The sequence below is a fragment of the Tribolium castaneum genome, chromosome 9 (assembly GCF_031307605.1).
Source record: "Tribolium castaneum strain GA2 chromosome 9, icTriCast1.1, whole genome shotgun sequence".
Taxonomy (NCBI): domain Eukaryota; kingdom Metazoa; phylum Arthropoda; class Insecta; order Coleoptera; family Tenebrionidae; genus Tribolium; species Tribolium castaneum.
Genome location: NC_087402.1, coordinates 6,270,504 through 6,290,712, shown reverse-complemented (window position 1 = coordinate 6,290,712; position 20,209 = coordinate 6,270,504). Strand labels below are relative to the sequence as shown.

At 34.0% G+C, this 20,209-nt stretch overlaps 2 protein-coding genes across 6 annotated transcripts in view; one reads left to right on the top strand and one right to left on the bottom strand.

Moving 5' to 3' along the window:
* The window catches only part of Ey (eyeless), a 38,900-nt gene that overhangs the window by 908 nt on the left and 17,783 nt on the right, over positions 1-20,209 (bottom strand). For all 5 annotated transcript variants that reach the window (XM_008193778.3, XM_064358623.1, XM_008193779.3 and 2 more), the window contains 3 exon segments: positions 16,243-16,474; positions 2,092-2,259; positions 1,769-2,036 (listed from right to left, as the gene is read on the bottom strand). In XM_008193778.3, coding sequence (XP_008192000.2) covers positions 1,769-2,036; positions 2,092-2,259; positions 16,243-16,474 — 668 coding nt within the window.
* On the top strand, positions 9,703-10,568 carry LOC103312694 (uncharacterized). The gene is made up of 2 exons (XM_008194029.3): positions 9,703-9,844; positions 10,008-10,568. Exons 1-2 carry the CDS (start codon positions 9,839-9,841, stop codon positions 10,512-10,514), a joined length of 513 nt encoding a protein of 170 aa, XP_008192251.1. The 5' UTR covers positions 9,703-9,838; the 3' UTR covers positions 10,515-10,568.

Here is a 20,209-nt window from a genome sequence, read left to right as displayed (position 1 = left end):
TTTCTGTACCCTAAAAAAATAGTGCAGCAGAGTAGCAATCTCATTTTAAATTAATTTACATTTAACCAATTCATTAATTACTTGAAAAAAAAAATAGGTACAGAAATGAAGGCTTTGCAATTTTATTAGTAGACTTAGAAAAACTGACGACTAATATATTTGAATTTATTAAATTTTCACGAAAAAAATTACTTAAAATTTGCGCTTCTTTCGATATTTTTCAAAACGCTACGAATACGGTTAAAGATTCGCGTACAAGAAAAATGTTAGGAAGAAAGTTGCACATAATAAAGTTTGCTTTAAAAAGTTTGCGAGAGATATCTCTATATTCAACTGCTTAAGCTCCAAATATGCTAAAGCGACGGTTTTGTTTCATCAAACAAAGCGACTGGATATAATTCTTTTAACATTTATTTTCAAAAGAGATAGGAATATTTAAAGTGATGATATTACTTGAAACATCTAGCAAACACCAATGTACCTATTGCATGATTAACAATTTAAATGCAAAGATCATTATAAACTTATAAATGATTGATTACGGACGAAACACTCCTGCCTCTAGTAAAAATTGAGTCAAAAATAAATTAAAAAATCTGTGATTATCTGTGCCAGATCTATTTAAACACAATTGTAAGATTGTGAATGATTTTTTTTTTCATGAAAACAGGTAATACAGCGGAAGTTTATGAAAAGAATGAAAAATAGTGTGATTACGGGTGGGACATTACGGACAGACACAAAAAAATATGCTAAGTAACAATTTTATTACAGCAGGAACAAAAATAAGAAACAACTCACTGTTATCAAAATGATAATTGTGTCTAGGTAACGACAGTCCTCGAACTTTAAGCTTGTTTTCGCTCTCGTATTATTAATAACTATTAACTATTATGAAATATTTAATACTCATATTTTTGTATTACTGATTTTAACTTGCCTGACTTAAGATAAGATGTTTATTTACTTACATTTAATGCTTTCTAAAATACAGCTAAAAAAGCTAGGAGCAAGCATCTCGTAGATATAAATTTGTTAATGGATTCTCAAATTCTTGATGAGAGTCAAACTGAAGCAGTGTGCTAATTAGATAAGGAAAAATCTAAGTTCTTCAACTCGAACGTAGTATTTTTTATGTAATTTTTTTTTAACTTCACAAACAAAACAAACAAAAACTGAAGTTAACTAAAGAATAAAAAAATGATTTAATGAAAATTACAATTTTAATATGTAATAATTTTACTTTCTTTCTATTAAAACCCCATTTCATTATTTATAAAAAAGAGTACGACTACAAGCACAAAAAAATATAATCAGTTAGTTTTGCGTCCCCCGATATATTTTTGAAAATAGGAAAAAAAGTGAAAACAAAGTTGTAGAAAATTTAATTTTCTACAAAAAAATTCGCAATACATACAATATTTTTCTCTTCAAATTTCATTCTCCAAAACTTTTTTTCTTACATTTTTCTTGTATCTATAACCGTATCCGCAGCGTTTTAGCAAATATGAGGAAGTAAAAAATGATGAAAGTTTGAAATTTTTTAAAATATAGTATAAGATATAATTTTTGCATTATTTTGTCTCTTAATATTGAGAATTTAATGCTCTATCTGCCTGTATTTTTAGGTTTGTCTTGTGCTAACCGTTATTTAAAGACAGTATTTTTTTTAAATCCGTTGCTTGGTACGTTTTATTATTATCCGCATAAAATATGGACAAATTAACTGAGTTCAGTTGAAAAAAAATCAGGAAAAAATGCAGCTTACCTGTATGTGTCCGCAATGGACATCGGCGGGGGCAGGGGCGAATACATGGACGTGTTGTTGAAGCCCTGTAGCCTTGGGGGCGACGCCGCCGGCCCTGGATGTTCAGCCGGTGCAGGCGCCCCCCGCCTCTGATTCCTCAATTTCTCCTCCCTTCGCCACTTAGCCCTCCGATTCGAAAACCACACTTGAATCCTTGCTTCCGGAAGGCCGATTTTTGCTGCTAACCTTTCACGCGCGAAGACATCTGGATAATGCGTCCTTTCGAATTCTGCAATTTGCGTTTGGAATACCTATCTGAACCGAGCCAAAGTAAAACTATTCACCTTTCTCGAGACTGTCTATTTGGTCGTTCGTGAAAGACGTCCGATTTCTTTGCAACTTCCTCTTTAGCCTAAGTCTTGCTTGGTCGTCGTCGGGGCCTATGCTCGAGCCCGCGTTGGAATTGTCACCGGAATTCGTCTCGTCGGAGTTGATGCCGTCCAGGTCCGTCACTGGAAAGAGTCATGAATAACTGTTTGGGGTCTCGGGAGACAGTGTTAGAGTGTCGACACTTCATTCCCTGTTGATTTAGTGAGATAAAGCCGAACCAAATATGATTTAAGTAATTATCCTGTGAGATCGTGGCGGTAAACACATCCACGTCTTGTTTGTGGGGATTAAACGAGCAAGTGTAGGGGAGGCAGTCGGGGGAGCCCTTAGGGGTCGGCGGTGGTTCCTCTCGCTTAGTTTGGGTGGGCGTCCCGTAAGATAAGACATCCCGATCTGCGTTACGGTGGAAGCAGCCATCCAGAAACTGGCGATAAGGACCAAAGGAAAGAGTCACGAGCGCAGGGGCGGCGGTTGGCATTCCGTGTAGGCAGCGAGGACGATCCTCGACAAGGATTTCATAAATCCTATGTTTATTTAATTCGCAAACGAATAAAATGATTCATTACCGGCGCTAATTTACTCCCGATAAAACATTTCCAGACGAAGTTGGTTCATAATTATTCAAATGAATTTTCAATTTCTTGAAATTAGGAAAAAAAACTGCGTTGATTGAGGCGGTTCCGTGCTTTCGGAAATATATACCGTAAAATTGATGGCAATATTTGAACGAAATTTGATTCAAAAGGCGCGTTTGTACGGTGTCACAAGTAAAATCGGTGCAATTTATTTCAGAAAATTGAACTTACCTACGAAAACTCGTCTCATATGCAAGAGTCTAACTCGTATTATTATTTATTATTATTAAACAGGCCAGCGACCACTGTTTAGTTTTTTATTAGGTATATGAGTAGTCCATAGACTGATGATAGTGACGATATAATTTAAATAAGTGAAAGTCCATCCATTATTTTTACTTTTTGCTTGTTTGAACTCGCCTTAAGATTTTCAAAATATTTAATGTTCTGTTTCTTTCACCTTTATCTGCTCCTATAGTTTTTGATTTCGATTGTCCCATTCGTATTTCTCTCACAGAATTGTGCATATTTAAAATGCCAAAACAAAGTGTCGGTAAATGTGGCTTACAATACCAAATATTTTAAAATAAAAAATTATCCGGTAATATTTTATTTTTGTTCTTTTGCACTTACCACATGCATACATCGTTTATTTTTTAAAAACATATTAAAAATTAAAAAAGCACTGGTTTTTTATCTTTTAAATAATAATAGTCTAAACTGTCAAGACAAACGTGACACTATCCAGAATTATGTAATTGTAGATTAATTTTAAATTTCTTATCGATTTGGATCTGGTCAGCTGGAATCAGTATTATTTTAGTATCACTAAATACTCACCCTGTATGTTGGTATTAGGTAACAGTATGGTAAATAAGATATGTTTATTGCATATTATGGGTTTATTTTTGTAAATACAGTAATAAAATTTCATTTTTTGTATTTTTATGGTTCTTGTAATTAAAAATTATACAAATGATTTCATTTCATTATGATAGTTTTTTGCGCATATTTGCATGCATATTTTCCGAGCTCTTCTAATAATTATACTAAGGTTGTTTATTGGAAAAACACTTTGCGTCAAAATTGCTCTCGTCGATTTGGGACAAAAATAGTATTAAATATCTCAGAAATCAGAAAAAAAAATTTCAAAAATTTGCTAAACAAACACTAATTCAAAACTGAAACTAAATATTTACATTATTTTAGATTGTTTTAGTCTAGTTTCAGTTAGAAACGCACTTGCTTGGGAAAATTTCGCAAAAAATTATTCAAAAAATTTCAAAATTAGTCAAAAATGAAGCAGTACTATGTTGCATTTTCCATCCCACATTATTGAGACAAAAACGCAGTTTTTGCAAATTTTGCTAAACGGAGCTAAGAAATTCATAAACTGAATCAAAAATTCCAATAGTTTTACCATGTTTTCTTATACAGGACTGCTAAAAAGTAACAAATTTCTGAATGGATTTGTTCTGGGACTATAAGGCGAACATAATTTTTTTAAGATCAAATTTAACTTGTTTAAGAAGAACATTTTTCTGACTATTGTAAAATACATACATAGCTTATTTTAATCAAAACTTTAAAAAATGTCGAACTAATACAATTTTGTTAGGCTTATGAAAATGTTTTATCTTTCGTTAGCTCTTTGCCGCCTGACTTTTGACCAAAAAATAAGTAAAAATCTATTTTCTAACGTGCTCTGCTAAACTGTTTTGAAAATTATTTAGCTGTATCTGTACTTTTTTGTGACACGATTTTCGTCCAAAACGCATTTATTCAATAAATAATTTTCGTGCAAAATTATTAAAAAAATTACCGAACTGATTGGAAAATAGTGTTATTTATTTTCACTATTGCCTTTTTCACGGTAAAAACCTGAAGGTTTTTCACGCAAAACCGCAGTAATTTGGCAAAATTTCGATAAAAATAAAACAAAAAAATAGCTTAATTTTTTACGTAGAAAATGTTGTTAGCCGTTAGCTTTCCTTTTTATGAGCGATCATGGACATTTTTTAGTCAGACAAGAGGTTATTTTACAAAATTTCGTCAAAAAATCCTAAAAAAATCGGTGAATTTGAAAAAATGACGTTTTGTCTCATCTTTTAAGCACGATATCAAGCTAGAAAGTTAGTATTTACAGTTGAACTAAGATAAATCGAATACGAAGTTGCCTGCAAATTAGGTCGAGTTATCGAAAATTGGTTTTATCAAAAATAACTAAAAAAAATATAGATGCGAACATATTTTTAACGAAAAACGTAGTAGGCTGCAGAAATTATTTTTTATTAAATCCTATAAAATTATAATAAGTAATAAGACAAATGAAGCTTAAATGTTGTTTTGCACAAAAAATCGATAAGAAAAAAAAGTCACTTAATTCATAATACCAAAAAATTGTTAAGAGGGTTCAAGTAATCAAAGTTAGACGGTATATTTAAAATCAATTGTATTAAATTTTTTTTATTTTATTAATTTATAATTAATTCTCCATAATTTTGAAGCCACTAATCAACTGAGAAATTTATATTATATTTACTAAGACAGTTTTTGATAAAAGCCATGGTTTCCCAAACCCGAAATTTTAATATTAGCTCTGAGCTTGAGAGTGTAATGAAGCTGCGTTGAATATCCGTTGCAGTTGGTAAAAATGTCAGAGTTTTTGTTTGCGCCCCTTTCATCGCACGCCATCACCTTTGATTAAATGATCTATGTGTAGTCTCGTCCGCCGGCAGCGTAAACATGAATGGTGTGTAAAAAGAAGTTAAAAAGTCGTGAAATGAAAGGCGGAATGGAATAAAGCGTTCGCCATTTGTGTAATTCGACACCGTTAATGTTGACGTATCAATATATCACCGCGCTCTCGAAGCCAAAAGAGTGGCTGAAGGGGCGGTCCCAAGCACCCTTTTTCTAAAATGTATCATATAATTCCTAACATAAAGAGCCATAAGTATCGGTTATGAAATATGGCAGCCCTCATAATAATAGATTATATTTCTGTGCACCAAATTAGTATTGTTGCCGACAACTGGCCGTGAATAGTCCTCTAATAAAGCGGCACTAAACGACGCCACTGGGGCCATACTTGATACACAATTACAAACAGGAGCAATTGAATTGATTGTGCGGCACACGGCTTGACTTGTGCCACTTTGTACTAATTGTGTATTGTTTTTCGGGCGATTATTGTGCCGATTCCGTTATTATTACAACATATCTGAGGATGAAAGGCGGGTTCCGCTCCTAATCCTGTGCGTCTCTATTGGGAAAAAACATGTAAACATACCCAAATTTCACAGAAAAATCGTTAATAATACCATAACAAGAGAAATGTTCCGAATTGTAGTAGTTCAGTAGTGAACACATGTCCCTTAAGTTGGTAGAAAAACTGTTTTAGGTTTGCGCACTGAAGCGAGAGCGGCTAGATTGTGAATATAATTGAAAAAGGTGCCCGTTTAATAGGGGATTTTTCAAATAAATTATTGTGCATTGACGCGTACATCAAAAATGTACTTATGGCGCAGCTTTATGGCCGAATTAATGTGCGACATTTGCAAAATTTTGACTGCTTTAGGCGCACAAAGAGGCCAAATTCGAACACTGATTTATTCCAGTAAATTGTCTACCGAGAAATATTGTAATGTATTCATTAATGCTGCCTTATTATCATAAATTATTATTCGACATTTAATTCCAGCTTAATTAACGCGATAATTGCATAAATTAAGGTGCGAGAAGACATTTTTTCACAACAACAATGTAAAAATTAAAACGCTTCGATCATTGTTCATTTTATAGCTATTCGCTTATTTTTCGAAAACAGTACGTGCTGTAATTACGATAATATATCGTGAACAAAATGAAAAAAAAAATGCCACAAGAGAGATTTAATTTCTTTGAATCTCAAAATTTTCAAGTTTTTGAGGCTATCCGCTGACCAAATAACATTTTTTAAATGAATTTCATAAATCTCAAAAAAATAGTAACTAATACTCGAAAATAATTTTTTATGTAGGTACATATCACTGTCCAAGATATTATTTTTAGGGTGATTGGCAGTTACTATTAAATTTTGATAGGTATATTTTACACTCCAACGAAGTACGTTATAATAATACACAGTTATAATAATACTAGTACATAATTTACAAAAAATATACACATAAAACTTTGCGTCAAAATTGCCCAAAAATTGTCGACTTATGAGCGTTTAAAAGCATGTCAAAGCTTAGAAAGCAGAAACGCAATTAATTGCAAAATTCTTCAAAAATGAGCAAAAAACCACTAAATCAAAACGAAAAGTAAATATCTATTTACATTATTTTACCTTTTTGAGTACTTTATCATCATAGTTTTCGTTAGAAACACACTTGTTTGGTAAAATTTCGTCAAAAATTAGTCAAAAATCTTCAAAATTAGTTAAAAATAAAATAGTTTAGAGCATTTTCTAAATGTAGTTAAGCACATTATTGTGACAAAACGCAGTTTTTGTAAATTTTGCAGAACGAAGCTAAGAAATCCATAAATTGAGTCGAAAATATCACAGTTTTACCATGTTTCCTTTCACAGGGCCGCCAAAAAAGTATAGATAAAGTTAAATATTATAAAAACCATTCATCAAAACTTATTGAAATGAGTATATGCTGAAAAGTAATTGAACTCCATCGTCTCAGATGTTTATCAAATTTCTGTTTCAATTTGTTCTGGGCATATAAGGCTAATATACTTTTTTTAAGGTCAAATTTAATATTTTTAAAAAGACCATTTTCTGAGTATTTAATGTAACACAAGCATACCTTATTTTAATCCAAACTTTAAAAAAATATCGAACTAATAAAATTTTGTTAGCCTTGGAAATGTCTTTATGTTTCGTTAGCTCTTTGCCGCCTAATTGTGACCAAAAAATAAGTAGAAATTTTATTCCCAAATTTCAACGTGCTCTGCTAAACTGTTCTGAAAATTATTTAGCTGTATCCTTACTTTTTAGCGACACGTTTTTCGTCCAGAACGCATTTGGTCAGTAAAATTCCGTGTAAAATTATTCAAAAAATCATCCAATTGGGTGGAAAATAGTGTTATTTAAAAAAAAAATTTACTCAAAACCGCAATAATTTTGCGAAATTTCGATAAAGATAAACCGAAAAATAGCAGAATTTTCTTCGTAGAAAATTATCTTAGCTGTTAGCTTTGCTTTTTACGAGCGATCATGCAGATTTTTTTGTCAGACAAGCGATTATTTTATAAAAATTTTAGAATTTTTATTTTACAAAATTTTCTTTGACCAAAAAATATGTAGAAAACTGTTCCCCAAATTTCAACGTGATGAAAATTTATATAGCTGTATCCCTACTTTTCAGCAACTCTGTATTATAGCACGTACATATTTTCAGTAAAATTTCGTCTAAAATTACTCAAAAGATTACCGAATTGAGTGGAAAATACTGATATTTATTTATATTTTTGCCTTTTTTGGGTGTTTAAACACATTTTGAGTTAAAAACTTAGGTTCCATAAAAGTACTAGTCTCACATTTTTTGCATAAATTTGAATAAAACATTCACAGCATTTTTTATTAAATAAGCACCCATAGCGAGTAATGAATTTTGTGTAAATGATATTTTGAAATAAAACCGTGTGATGAAGATTATTGCTAAAAAAATCAGTTTTCAACTGCAGTCTACAAACTCTTTGAACGTTTCTTGAATGGATTATTAGGGATTTTTTTCAGTCCTTGAAAAGGAATATAATACCGTGGTATTGATCAAAATTTTTTTATTGTTTGGGATTTAAATAATGCGGTTGTGGAGTGTGAAAAGTCTGCTTTGGATGGAGATAAGTCTTTAATGGTATGAACCGTCGTCGCATATCCTCGTGAAGAAGTCCCCGCTAATAATAATAAGTTGTCAGGTCTGAGGAGGGAGTCGGGTGAGAGCAGCAGGGGTACGGCAACGGCAACGGCACACTACCAAAGCAAATTACTCACACTCAAATGATTCCATTTCAATATCGGGACAAAAGAAGGGCTCCCGCTACACAGCCACCGTCAGAGTAACATGCATGTATCTGATACCCATAGATAACCGGAGACAGACATCAGACAGAGACAACGCTCGCTTCGCCGCCGGAACTCCAACAAAACAGTCACCTCTTTATCGCTGCAAATATTTGCAGAAGACGAAAATTCAAACCAACGCTATCCGATAATGTTCTTTTGGTTACGAGGATTTGTTTTTAATTTTATTCCCAATGCGGCCCTGCATTCGTTCCGGAGGGTGAGTGTGTAACAAGCCTTGACCTAGAACCGTACTCCTGTTTATTTGCGGCGGTTTCCACCTAAGGACGTCCGTCCCCATCACGTACTCCAAACCTCCACGCAATTATACGTGACATCCTTATTATTCCTGACATGAACAAAGCGAGGTGCATTTTGCTCGTTAAATGCCAATTTACTCCATAAACTCTCACTTTTTTACTGAAATCGTAACAAGGTAAACCGTTTCTTCGAAAAAATCGGCAATCTTTCTGTGCCAAACGATGCAAATTCGATAAGCTCACCGAGCTTGAGTTGAGCTTTTGTTACGCTACTGAAAGCCGGATTTAACAATGAAAAGGGTTAACGACAGGGCATTATACCCTACTTAAGTAGGTAAAAATATACGAGCTTGGACTTAACAATTAACCAATATTTGCGGTCGGTGGATGAAACAGGAAGCCGCCGTGGCCAGATCGAGTGGAAGAAATGCGATACAGGAGGCTTTTTGTGAGGCTTGAGGTTAAATGTTTTTTAATAAACAGGAAACTGGTATTATTTGAGATTGAAAAGATACACGAGGATGTATAACTAATCCCCGACAGGGTTTTTCAGAAGGTTTAATTTTCCATAAAAGGATCCGCACCATGACACGTCACATATTATAGGTCAGTGCCAGAAACCCCCCAGAATACCTAATTAAAACATCAATAATTAAATTGGGAGTACATTCACACAAACTCATTTAAGAGCCAGTAGCACCCAAATCACGTCTTTGACGCCAGTGTTTTTCGATATAAATACGTCCAAATCGTCAAATTGAGCGCCAGTTTACTTTGCAAGTTCCTCTCGTAACGACTAACATTAGCAAAAATGAAGGTAAGTCACAAAGTCCCTACACAATTCAAAATTTATCTGATCAATCAACCATCCGTCAGCCAAAAGAAAACATCGCTCTAGATGTAGACAAATGGGACTTTTACACAGTCATAGACGTACGTCCCCCCTTTTGCCCCCTTTTCGCTAAACCACCCTTTTCCAGTTCACAGTGGCCTTCACCCTGGTTATCGTCTCCATGGTCTCTGCCGACATCCCGCGGCAAAAAATCGAAATCGTGCGAAAACCGGCCCCATATGTGGCCAGTGGTTGGGCCCCCACTGGACAACAATTAAAACTCCCTGTTAAAGCAGTACCAACTCCTGCTCCTTCCTACGGACCACCACCTGCAGAAGCCACCACGACGGAAGAACCCACCACTACCGAAGCAAACACTGAGCGTTTGCTGTCCCAAAAGGCCGAGAAGGTTCAAGCTGAACCGGTGAAGGAAAAGTCGGAAAAAGTGGAGGAAAATCAAGGAGGGCAGTATTATGTTGTTTTGCCACAAGGACAAAGTGTGGTGTATACGGTGCCGCAAAGTGCGGCTCTTTTGGCGGTTCCTAAAGGGAATGTGATGGCGACGGCCAGGATTCAGGCTGTGCCGCTGTCGTCCGTTGTTGCTTCCTCGGTTTATACACCGTTTAGTGCGTCCTATATTCAGGTTTTTCAGTAGATGGTGGTAACTTATTGCTGTGAGATTGTCTTGCAAATAAAATTTTATGAAGAGCGTATGAGTTTTTTTGTGGTGGCTGATTTTTCAAATTCTCGCCCTGAAATTTTCACGTAACGCAAGAAATAATAAGCTAAATAGAAGAAAATGAAAAGAAACAAAATATGTGATAAATAATTAAGGACCAAAGCTTGTTAAAATGAAAATCAACATTGAAAAATAAAAAACATCTGAATGCGTGAGCGGATATTTAAAGAAAAAATAGCCAAAAGGAGGAGACATTGAAAAAATTAATATTAATAAAAGTAATGTCTTTAATAATTTGTGTAGGTACTCAAAGTTTGACGATAAATAAGCCAAAAATTTCTACAGTGAACGAAACCGACTCAGTAACATTCAATAAAGCTAGGAAAAAACGATAAATATAAAAAAAATAGTGTCTAAAGTTCTTCAAATAAAAGAAGTGTACATTCAGACGCAAAAAACATAGACCGAGAAAAAGACAATACCAATAAAGACAATATAGTGAAACCTTTCTTAATGGACACCTCCGAATAAGGGACACCTCCTCACAACGGACATTTTTGTAGAAACGTAACAAAAAAGATATTAAAAAGTTTATGAAACTTACACAAATCTCGAAAATGTTATAGTCGTTTACGACATAAGAACAGTGATAGTATGAAAATTATGAAGAAATTGAGGAAAAGTAAAAAGTATGCTCAAACTAGTTCAGATGAATAAATAGAACTTTTTGGAAATTGTTTGAAATAGTTTTTAAAAGGAACAGTTCGCTAACGACAGATAAAGACATAAAGACGGTATAAGTTAATAACATCGAACATTGGCTAATAACTAATGGTAATAATGTATTGAGCGCATTCAAAAATGTAAACCACGGTTACTACAAAGTGCAAATAAATATCGAAGATATTTATTTATTTATTTTTATCGGCCGAGATTTTTGAAGAAGTCTAGTTTGTTGGATTATTTCTTATTACTGCTCTTATTACTACTTTATTGTCAACTTTTTGTATTCCTGTTTCTGAAATAAAAATTAGATACATTTGCTCCTTTTTTTATTTTAATTAAATAATCCTTGAAAACCAAGCATAAAATAGTATTGAAACAACAATTTTGAGAAAAATTAAAAAAAAAGATACATAGTATTTCTTTACGTAACAATCTCTTTTAAGAAAATTTAAATTAAAATAAATAAATAAAACGTAAAGCAGAAGCTGAATCTACAAGAAATGATTGCTTTTGTGTTTAAGGTCCTTTTTTATTAAAGAAATATCGTTGATAAAAGATCGATTATTGTAAGATAAATTACTGTTACTATTAATCAGTTTTAAAAGTTGGTAAATTTCAGTATTTTAGTAATTTAAAATCTGGAACTTCTGTACATTTTTAAGTTTTAATTGTGTAATCCCTATAAACGAGTAACAACAATACAGATAAGAAATATTAATAATAATAATAGTAATAATAATAATAATAATAATAATAATAATAATAATAATAATAATAATAATAAGAGATAATAATAAGAGATAATAATAATTAAGTAACATAAGTGTATAATATAAATATTTATCGAAAAATTATAAGTTTTTTGAAATAATTGTGATGTAGATCAGTCCAGTCACAGAGACAAGATAAATAACACAAAAGCTTTCAATCAACTAGTTTCCTTCCCTACTCATCATTATCAGGATTCCTTCAGCAAGAAAGGACGATTAATAATTTTATTACAATAAACATTTTTTAAATTTATTGTTCTCTTATTCTGTAGTGATCCTGATGATGTTCAATAGGGAACGAAACAATTCAATTGAAACATCTTGTTTTACTTATCCTGTCCAATAATTGGATTCATCTACATCATAATAAAATACAGACTGATCCAGAAATACTGAGTCTGTTGGCAACACTGGACTTAAATTTTTAAGGATACCAATGGAGTACTCTTCCAGTTAACAACAATTTAACATTCTTGTGGGGTTGTACGTCAAATAATTGTCAAGAAAAATCGAATTCGGTTACAGTTTTGCAAATTACGAGCACAAATACTTTCAAATGTGTTGCCAACAGACTCAGCATTTCTGGATCAGTCTGTACTTACCATTTACTGGAAATAATGTGTCATTTTTATTGTCTAATTTTTCGTTGGTTAAAAAAATGCTGTTTTAATGGTAAAGTTCTCTTCTACCCCCCATTTCAATGTTAGCTTACATTCGATAATTTACCTAATACATATTTCTGATTTTTGTTTTATTGTCAAAATGGTGTGTTTCCCACAAGCGTTTATAAAAGTTGATATTTACAAAAAGTCATTTCGGATTATCAAATTATAGTTAATCGGATTACAAGATTCATAACGTTTTCTGAAAACTCTTTAGATTACCAAAGAGTTCGGATTACAATTATTGTACAATAAATTAGCAAAATCATAAGTGAAAAGTTACCCTTTTCGAGCGCTTCATAATGAAAATGAATTGCATTACCTGCTTATACTTTTTACAAAATAGGTATTGGGTCAGTTTAGAACATGGTCAATAAAACAATAAAAAAGCGTCAAATCGGATAAAAATACGAAATACAGGATTTGAGGAACCAGGCTTTTTTTTTATTTATTTATTCTTCGTCCAAATGTGAATCTTTTTAAACCTCTGTCGTGTGATTGCGTGTATGGCCCTGAAATAGATCGGTTTGCATCGCAACCGCCTCACTAACCCCGCTAAGCAGTTGATTCGTCAAATTACCCTCAGTTCGGGTAAGAATCCGGTGTAAGAATTGTCCCTGACGTCACGGTTGAATGTCTCTAGGGTATTGATTCAGCAATCCTCCCTGTCCCGTCTCCTAATGTCGTTTGTTTGTTGACACTTTGATTCAAAGGCGGTGGAGCTTCTCACTAGGGCGTCACTTCCGGTTGATCTCGAGGCAATTTTTTCCGCCGTTGTCGTCGCGACGCTCACCGCTTGTTAATTGGTGGATGTTTATCGGTTGCCGGTTTTGATAAATATCTTAACAGCGGTCGAGATCAACGGGTGAAATCCAACAAAAGAGGCTCCCACGAGATTTAGACAGCACGCCGGCTTTGTCAACCGCTCCAGCTCCACTCGAGAACGCCGTTGAAATGCCGTTTGTTGAGGATATCGAAGATAACTCTCGCCATTATGCGATTTTCGACACAATAACGCGACGGGAGATCAATTTGCGACCGGCTTATTTGTCGATTTTTGCAAAGAAGTCTGCCTTATTAAAGTCGGATTTAATTGGCAATTTGTTTCGTTTAATTTAATTGAGAAGAAATTAGCTGAAATGAATTTTGTTTTAGCTTTAAAGGGATAGTAGCGGACGAGGCACTCGGGGAATGTATTTGCGTGCTGTTGAGGGAACTGATTATTCTCCATTCTGCACAATCTACAACGGATTCAGGACACCGCAAAATTCCACAAATTTAATATCTGCACTTTGGTAGACTCTGGCCGGCGTGTTCCGTCTCGAAATAGCACGCCCGGATTTTATACCGTCCTCTAATACCCTTTTTAAAAGAATTTTATATTCATATCTTATCAGCGCCGTCATTCCACTCGCAAATGAAATTGCCAACTTTTATCCCGTTTTTCCACCGTACACGGACCGCACACAGAATAATATTTTGTTACAAACAAAATTTATTTAGTTCAAAGAAATTTATTGTTTTAATATGAACAATAAAATGTATATTTGTTTCTTTAGTTTTATTTATATTTATTCATTAAAACAATAATTTGTTAAAATAAAACTTTATTTTCATTAAAAAAAACTTTTACTTTCAATACACGAAAGTGTTATTTGGTTCAATAATAATATTTATTTGCTTCTACCTGTATATACAGGGCTGTCCGTTTTTCGAGTTCCACCATGGGGATCTCAGTTATTATAAGAGATACCATGTTGGTTAAATTAGGGCAAAGTTAAAATTAAAAATCATAACCTTCGTTTTTATTTTTTTAAGCGAAAACCAGAAGAACTAGACGTTTTCAAGTAGGAAATTGTTCAAGCATTTTTTTACAAGATTTCTAAATCTATAATTGCTTTCTCCAAGGCGTTCTTGATGTCAGAGTTACAACACTCAGCTTTTGTTTTTTTTATGCACGCCATATTTTGGCGCATTTTTAAAAAGTTTTTTTGTTCCTAATTACAATGATGTGTCACATGATATGATGGAATCTTACATGCTCACTAAAATTAAGAAAAAAGCATTTTTGCAAAAAGTGCTTTGGAAAAAACGTCAAAAATTTCCTTTAACAAACTAAATTTTGACAATTCCATTAAATATGCAAGCAGAATTCTTAGAACTTTGTCATGTAATGTTTTGCGAAGAATAAAATTCTAGTTTAATCATGTCCTTTAGTTTTTAAATAAGTAAGCTAGCTTGGAGAAAATGTGGACCTTCCAGAACCAAATTCTTTTAAACCACTAAAATCTAGTTTGTTTAAAAACAAAGTTGTTGACGTTTTTTCCAAAGCACTCTTCGCAAAAACGCTTTTTTAAAATTTTAATCAGCATATAAGATTCGATCACATGATGGGATACATCGTTCTATTCAGGAATACACAAAATACACAAAAACTTGTTCAAAATTCACATATAGGTACAGGCCGGTTAAATAAGGGCAAAGTTGTGCATATTTAGGCCGAACAATTATCTGGAAAAAAATTGATGTTCGTTTCTAAAAACTTAAAAAATCACCTTGTATACAATGAAGTTGATTTAAGAAACTATTTCTTTACTTCAAAATTATTTCGCGTTGAAATAATAATAATGATCAACTAACTTGAAATAAATGCATTACTTTTATCGAATATTTCAGAAGCACACAAAGCAAAAACACAACTTCAATTTACAGGTTTTAGTTGACTGTAATTTGATTTCGAATTCTCAAGTCAACTTATTGGAAAAATAGCTGCAGTTTGTTATATTCGTTTAAAGTTTTTCAGACTAATAAATTGTAAATGTAAATGGGAGCAAATCAACTAAAGGTAACAAGCGAATTTTTATAATGTCTAATTGCGCTAATCAAGTCTATTGCGAATATCGGAGCACGTAAGTAACGGTAAATTACATTTGCTTTGAGAGAGTTTGAGTGCCTGGAGGAGGTAACATTTCTCAAGCAGCGGGAACTTGTGCAGGTAAGTTTGATGTGAGATGTGTCTGTATCGAAACTCGGCAGTTCCATGCGTGTATGGTAAATTACAACTGTTTGCCGCAATTTGCGGTCGAGCCAGGAATCAAAGGCTCCACCAGCTTTGTGGGGTCCTGACTAATCTGCCCCCAGGGGCAGCGTTTGTTACTGTATCAGTTCAGTTGATGGTTAGCTGCAAGTGACACATTTGTTAAAAATGCAAACACGCCGCCCCCTTTAGAAGTGGAAGTCGCGCCTCGGGACATACACTAATTGAAATTTTAACATTCAGCGTTTAACCAATTTGCTGCAATTGAATTTTCAGCGCAACCACAAACGGCCGTTAATGAAATTATTACGCATTAATTAAAATTTGTTCAATTCGTTCGCCAGATATGCTTTGTATTCATTGTTTAATTTCAGCGATCATTTTTTCACAACGCTTCATGTTTTAATTACCGTGTTTGTGACTTGTGCTGTAATTAAATGTGAGCTTTTTCGGTTTTACGGCTCGACTAATCCGCTGTTTTTTTTCGATTTTATGCTTTAACAACCTACCTTTTTTGTTGATGTCATCGGCTAAGATTGTAGGCGGAGGACTTAGTGGCTGAAGCGGAAAGGAAGTGTTGCCGGGAGAATACCATGGCGTCGATCTCCAACTTCCTTGGTTTCCGTTCAGGAGACGGAGCTTATCGTATACACTGTCATTTCCGGACGAAACCGGAGGATTCTGGGACGTTTGCTCTTTTTGTGCCGCCAAATTTCGCAAAACCCTGTTTATTGACGAGACCTGTGACACAAAATTCATCCATTACTAAACCATCTCCCTAGAAATGGCATAAAAACACACAATTGCCTCACTGAAAGCTTGCACACAAATTGGAAGCCTTGTTACGTACAATTTAAAAGCAAGACAATTTTAGTTTAGATTCTATGAGGAGTTTCTCTTGTAATTTTAGACTCCTTTTGATTCAAGATGTGCTTATTATTATGGAAAAAAGCGAGTGAAGCACTTAGATCTTACAGAAAAGTTTACGAAAAGCAAAAAAGAAAGTTGCTTTTATTGTATAAAATATGTGTAACCGTTTGAGTAGTAGATTGTCAAACCTACGAAGGACTATAACATAAGAGAAGAAAAATTATACCGTCTCGGCGTCAAATGTTTTAAATTTACTAATAATACAGAAATGTTAAGCTTTGCACTCTTTACAAACTAAAAAAAATTTCCTAAGAAACAAAAACAATTATTTAAAATTTGCGCTTTGTATCGTATTTTTCAATAAGCTGCGAATACGGTTAAAATCATAAGAAAAATCTAAAGAAGAAATTTGTAAAGAATCAAATTTTCTTTAAAAAGTCTGCGAGACCAGATCTCTATCGTCAGTGGTTTGAGCCCCAAAGACGTTTAAAGACGCTGAAGCGACGGAATCGTTCCATTTTACCACTGGTTAAGTAACAAAAAGTTAATTTATTCATAAACTGTAGAAGATACAATTATGGTGCTGCGGACTTTTTTATAGGAAATTTGATTCTCTACACCTTTGTTTCTTACACTTTTTTGTATCTTTAACTGTATTTCCAGCGTTTTGATAAACATGCGACGGTGCGCAAGAATTATAAATTTGCGTTTCACCTTATATTCTTGCAAACGCAGCGAACACAGTTGAAGATACAAAAAAGGGTAAAAACCAAAGTTGTAGAGAAATAAATTTTCTACAAAAAAGTTCACGACACCATATTTCTATCTTTAACGGTTTAAGTATAAATTAACCTTCCAATATTTGACCACCGGTAAAATGATGCAAATCCGTCACGTGAGCGTCTTTGAATGACTTTGGGGCCTAAATAATTGAAGATAAATAAATCATCTCGCAGAATTTTGCAGAAAATTAAATTCTCTAGAACTTTCTTCCTAACATTTTTTTGATGCAGAGTGCAAATGGTAAAATTAAAAAAATATATATATAGTTTACGATAAAATTTTTGCATTATGTTTATGTGTTACTATTGAGAATTTAATGCTCTGTCTGTCTGTATTTTTTTGTTTGCTATGTGTTAACAGTTATGCAAATACACCCATTCTTTAAAATTCTTGGCTCTGAAAACTTAGACGGTAATGGAACAACTGCGCTCTCTGGCGAGATTAACGTAACTATCAAGAATAAGAGCGTTTTATTTAAACGTCGTTTCATATCCTAGCCTTTAGATATCCGTAGTCAAACCAAAGCAGCATTTTTATTGAATCTGTGTGTATTTTGTGTTTTTTTGTTAACTGTGCCGACAGATTTTTTTCTTTTTCACTTACTCTTGAATCAAATATTAGATAAATAAGTTACCTATTGTAATTATAATAACTTGAAACACCTAAATTATTATTAAGCGGCTAATTCTTTTCCTAGTTACATGGTTTAGCTTTCTCTGATTTGGTTGCTAATCTCGACCAATTTTTTTAAGTCATTATTGTTTAGATGAAGAAGACTAACAAGAAAATGAGACGTGACAAATTATTTTCATCATTTCTAAGATACATTGAGTTTGAAAACGACGTTGATATCCTTTCAAATGACTTAATTTTAGCCACAATTCTTTTAGATTGGAAGTGCCATAAGCCTTAAGTTTTTCACATTCAAACAGTTAAAAATTTCAAATCCAGCCATAGTCTATTTTTCAAATTAAAATTGATTATACATTTTAAGAAACTTCCGTTTATCTTAAGAAAAATTAAACAGATAGTTTTACAGCTTGATGTTTGATTTAAAGTTGACTGAAAGATTGGTGAACGTTTCAGAAATATTTCCAAAAATGAAATTCGCTTCCAGCTGGGATTTATTTGTGCCAACTGTGTCGTTTAATCCGTTCAATAATATTGTTTGAAGGATTTGCGAACTGATTAAATTTTGGTGGAAAACCGAAACGAACATCGCGATAATAGCAATAATTGTGATGGAATATGGGTATCGGTTTCATTTCCCCTTTGGTCTCTATAAAATTTGAAGCATTTGCTATTATTGGTGCGAGTACAAAGCGAACAAGTGGTTTAAGAGTGGTTTCCACAACAATGATTTATTTCCCGCCTTAGCATAATTGTTCGACAAGCTGGAACTTATACAAGCACCGCAACTTTTCTTTGACATTATAGAGATCGAAAGGGCTTGACAGACGTCAAATCGAAACGGAACAAGACCACCTTGCTTGGGAATCAAAAATTACCAATTCAAAGAACGCGTCCTTCGCTCATATACGAAAAACAATCGATAAGCGTTTAGGACATTCTGGGGGTGAGTGCAGTCGAAGTTGCGTTCTTTTTTGCTACCGGTATAATAGATCGAAGGAAAAAAGGTCATATAATGGGGCGTCGTGGGGTCACGGAGAATGGAGTGCCAATAGAGGGAGTCCTGCTGGGCTTTATGCAGTCCATTGACGGCATCGACACGGGCTCGCTGCAATCAAGGGTACAAGACGATTGTTTAGATTTTAATTTCGAAAATGCCGATGTAATCTCGATGAGAAAGTTTGGGGTCGCGCTCTCCTAATGAACCCCACGAAGAAGCTGAACCGGGGGATTTTTATTAAAATGTTACCAGCGCATCGAGTGCCGATAATGTAATAAGTTTTTGGTCGAGAGCACCGATCGCATGGGCTAATGCCCAGCCCACACGTGCCGGCCACGTGCCGCCATAGATTATTACACATTAGGAGTTGAACGATCGCTCCACCCGTTTTCGCGATTGTTAAAAAGCGGGTTTGCGAATAAATGCAGTCGGATTTTATTGCACAAACACGTGACGGTCTCAATTTTCGAGCGAAAGCGGTCAAGACTGACCCGGAGTCCGGAGCTTGCCAGTTTTCTTGGCAAACAGGCGGCAAATCTATGCACCCTCTCGTGACTGCACGCTCGTCTTTACGGTTTACTGCGTATCACCCTCTCGCTGCCTTACATTACACAGCATAATTCCGAGCCACACCAACGGATTCGATTCTGAACACCCTCGCTTTATCTGACAATACTGATGCCGGGAAATTTAAGAACACCATCTCATATGGAACTTGGAAATTCGCAAATGAGCCCCGGTATTGATCCACACAACATTTCCCAGCAACAAGTCAAAACCCCACAGTTGATGCCTTTTTAATAATTTTAGAATTTTAGACGCATGGAATCGTACGTGAGGCTTTATCAACCTCCACTAGAATAAATCAGTTTTTACTACTAATTGTGAATTTAATTGAAAATAAAAAGATGATTGGTCATATGAGCTTTATACTCCATTGTTTAAGAAAATTATTTCATTCCTGGTTTAATACGAGTACGTGAAGTATGCAAGAGGTAATACTATTTTAATCGAACTGCAACTAGATTCGCTAATAACTAATCAAAAATATTTATACCAATAATCACATTTTCACTGTTTTTCTCTTAGTTAGAACAAAGAGAATGTACCTACAGACACCCAAACTAAAAATGACGCGTCCATAACGCGTAACCTAGTTTTGAGAAAAGTTTGACCTATGGTAGTTCGACTAT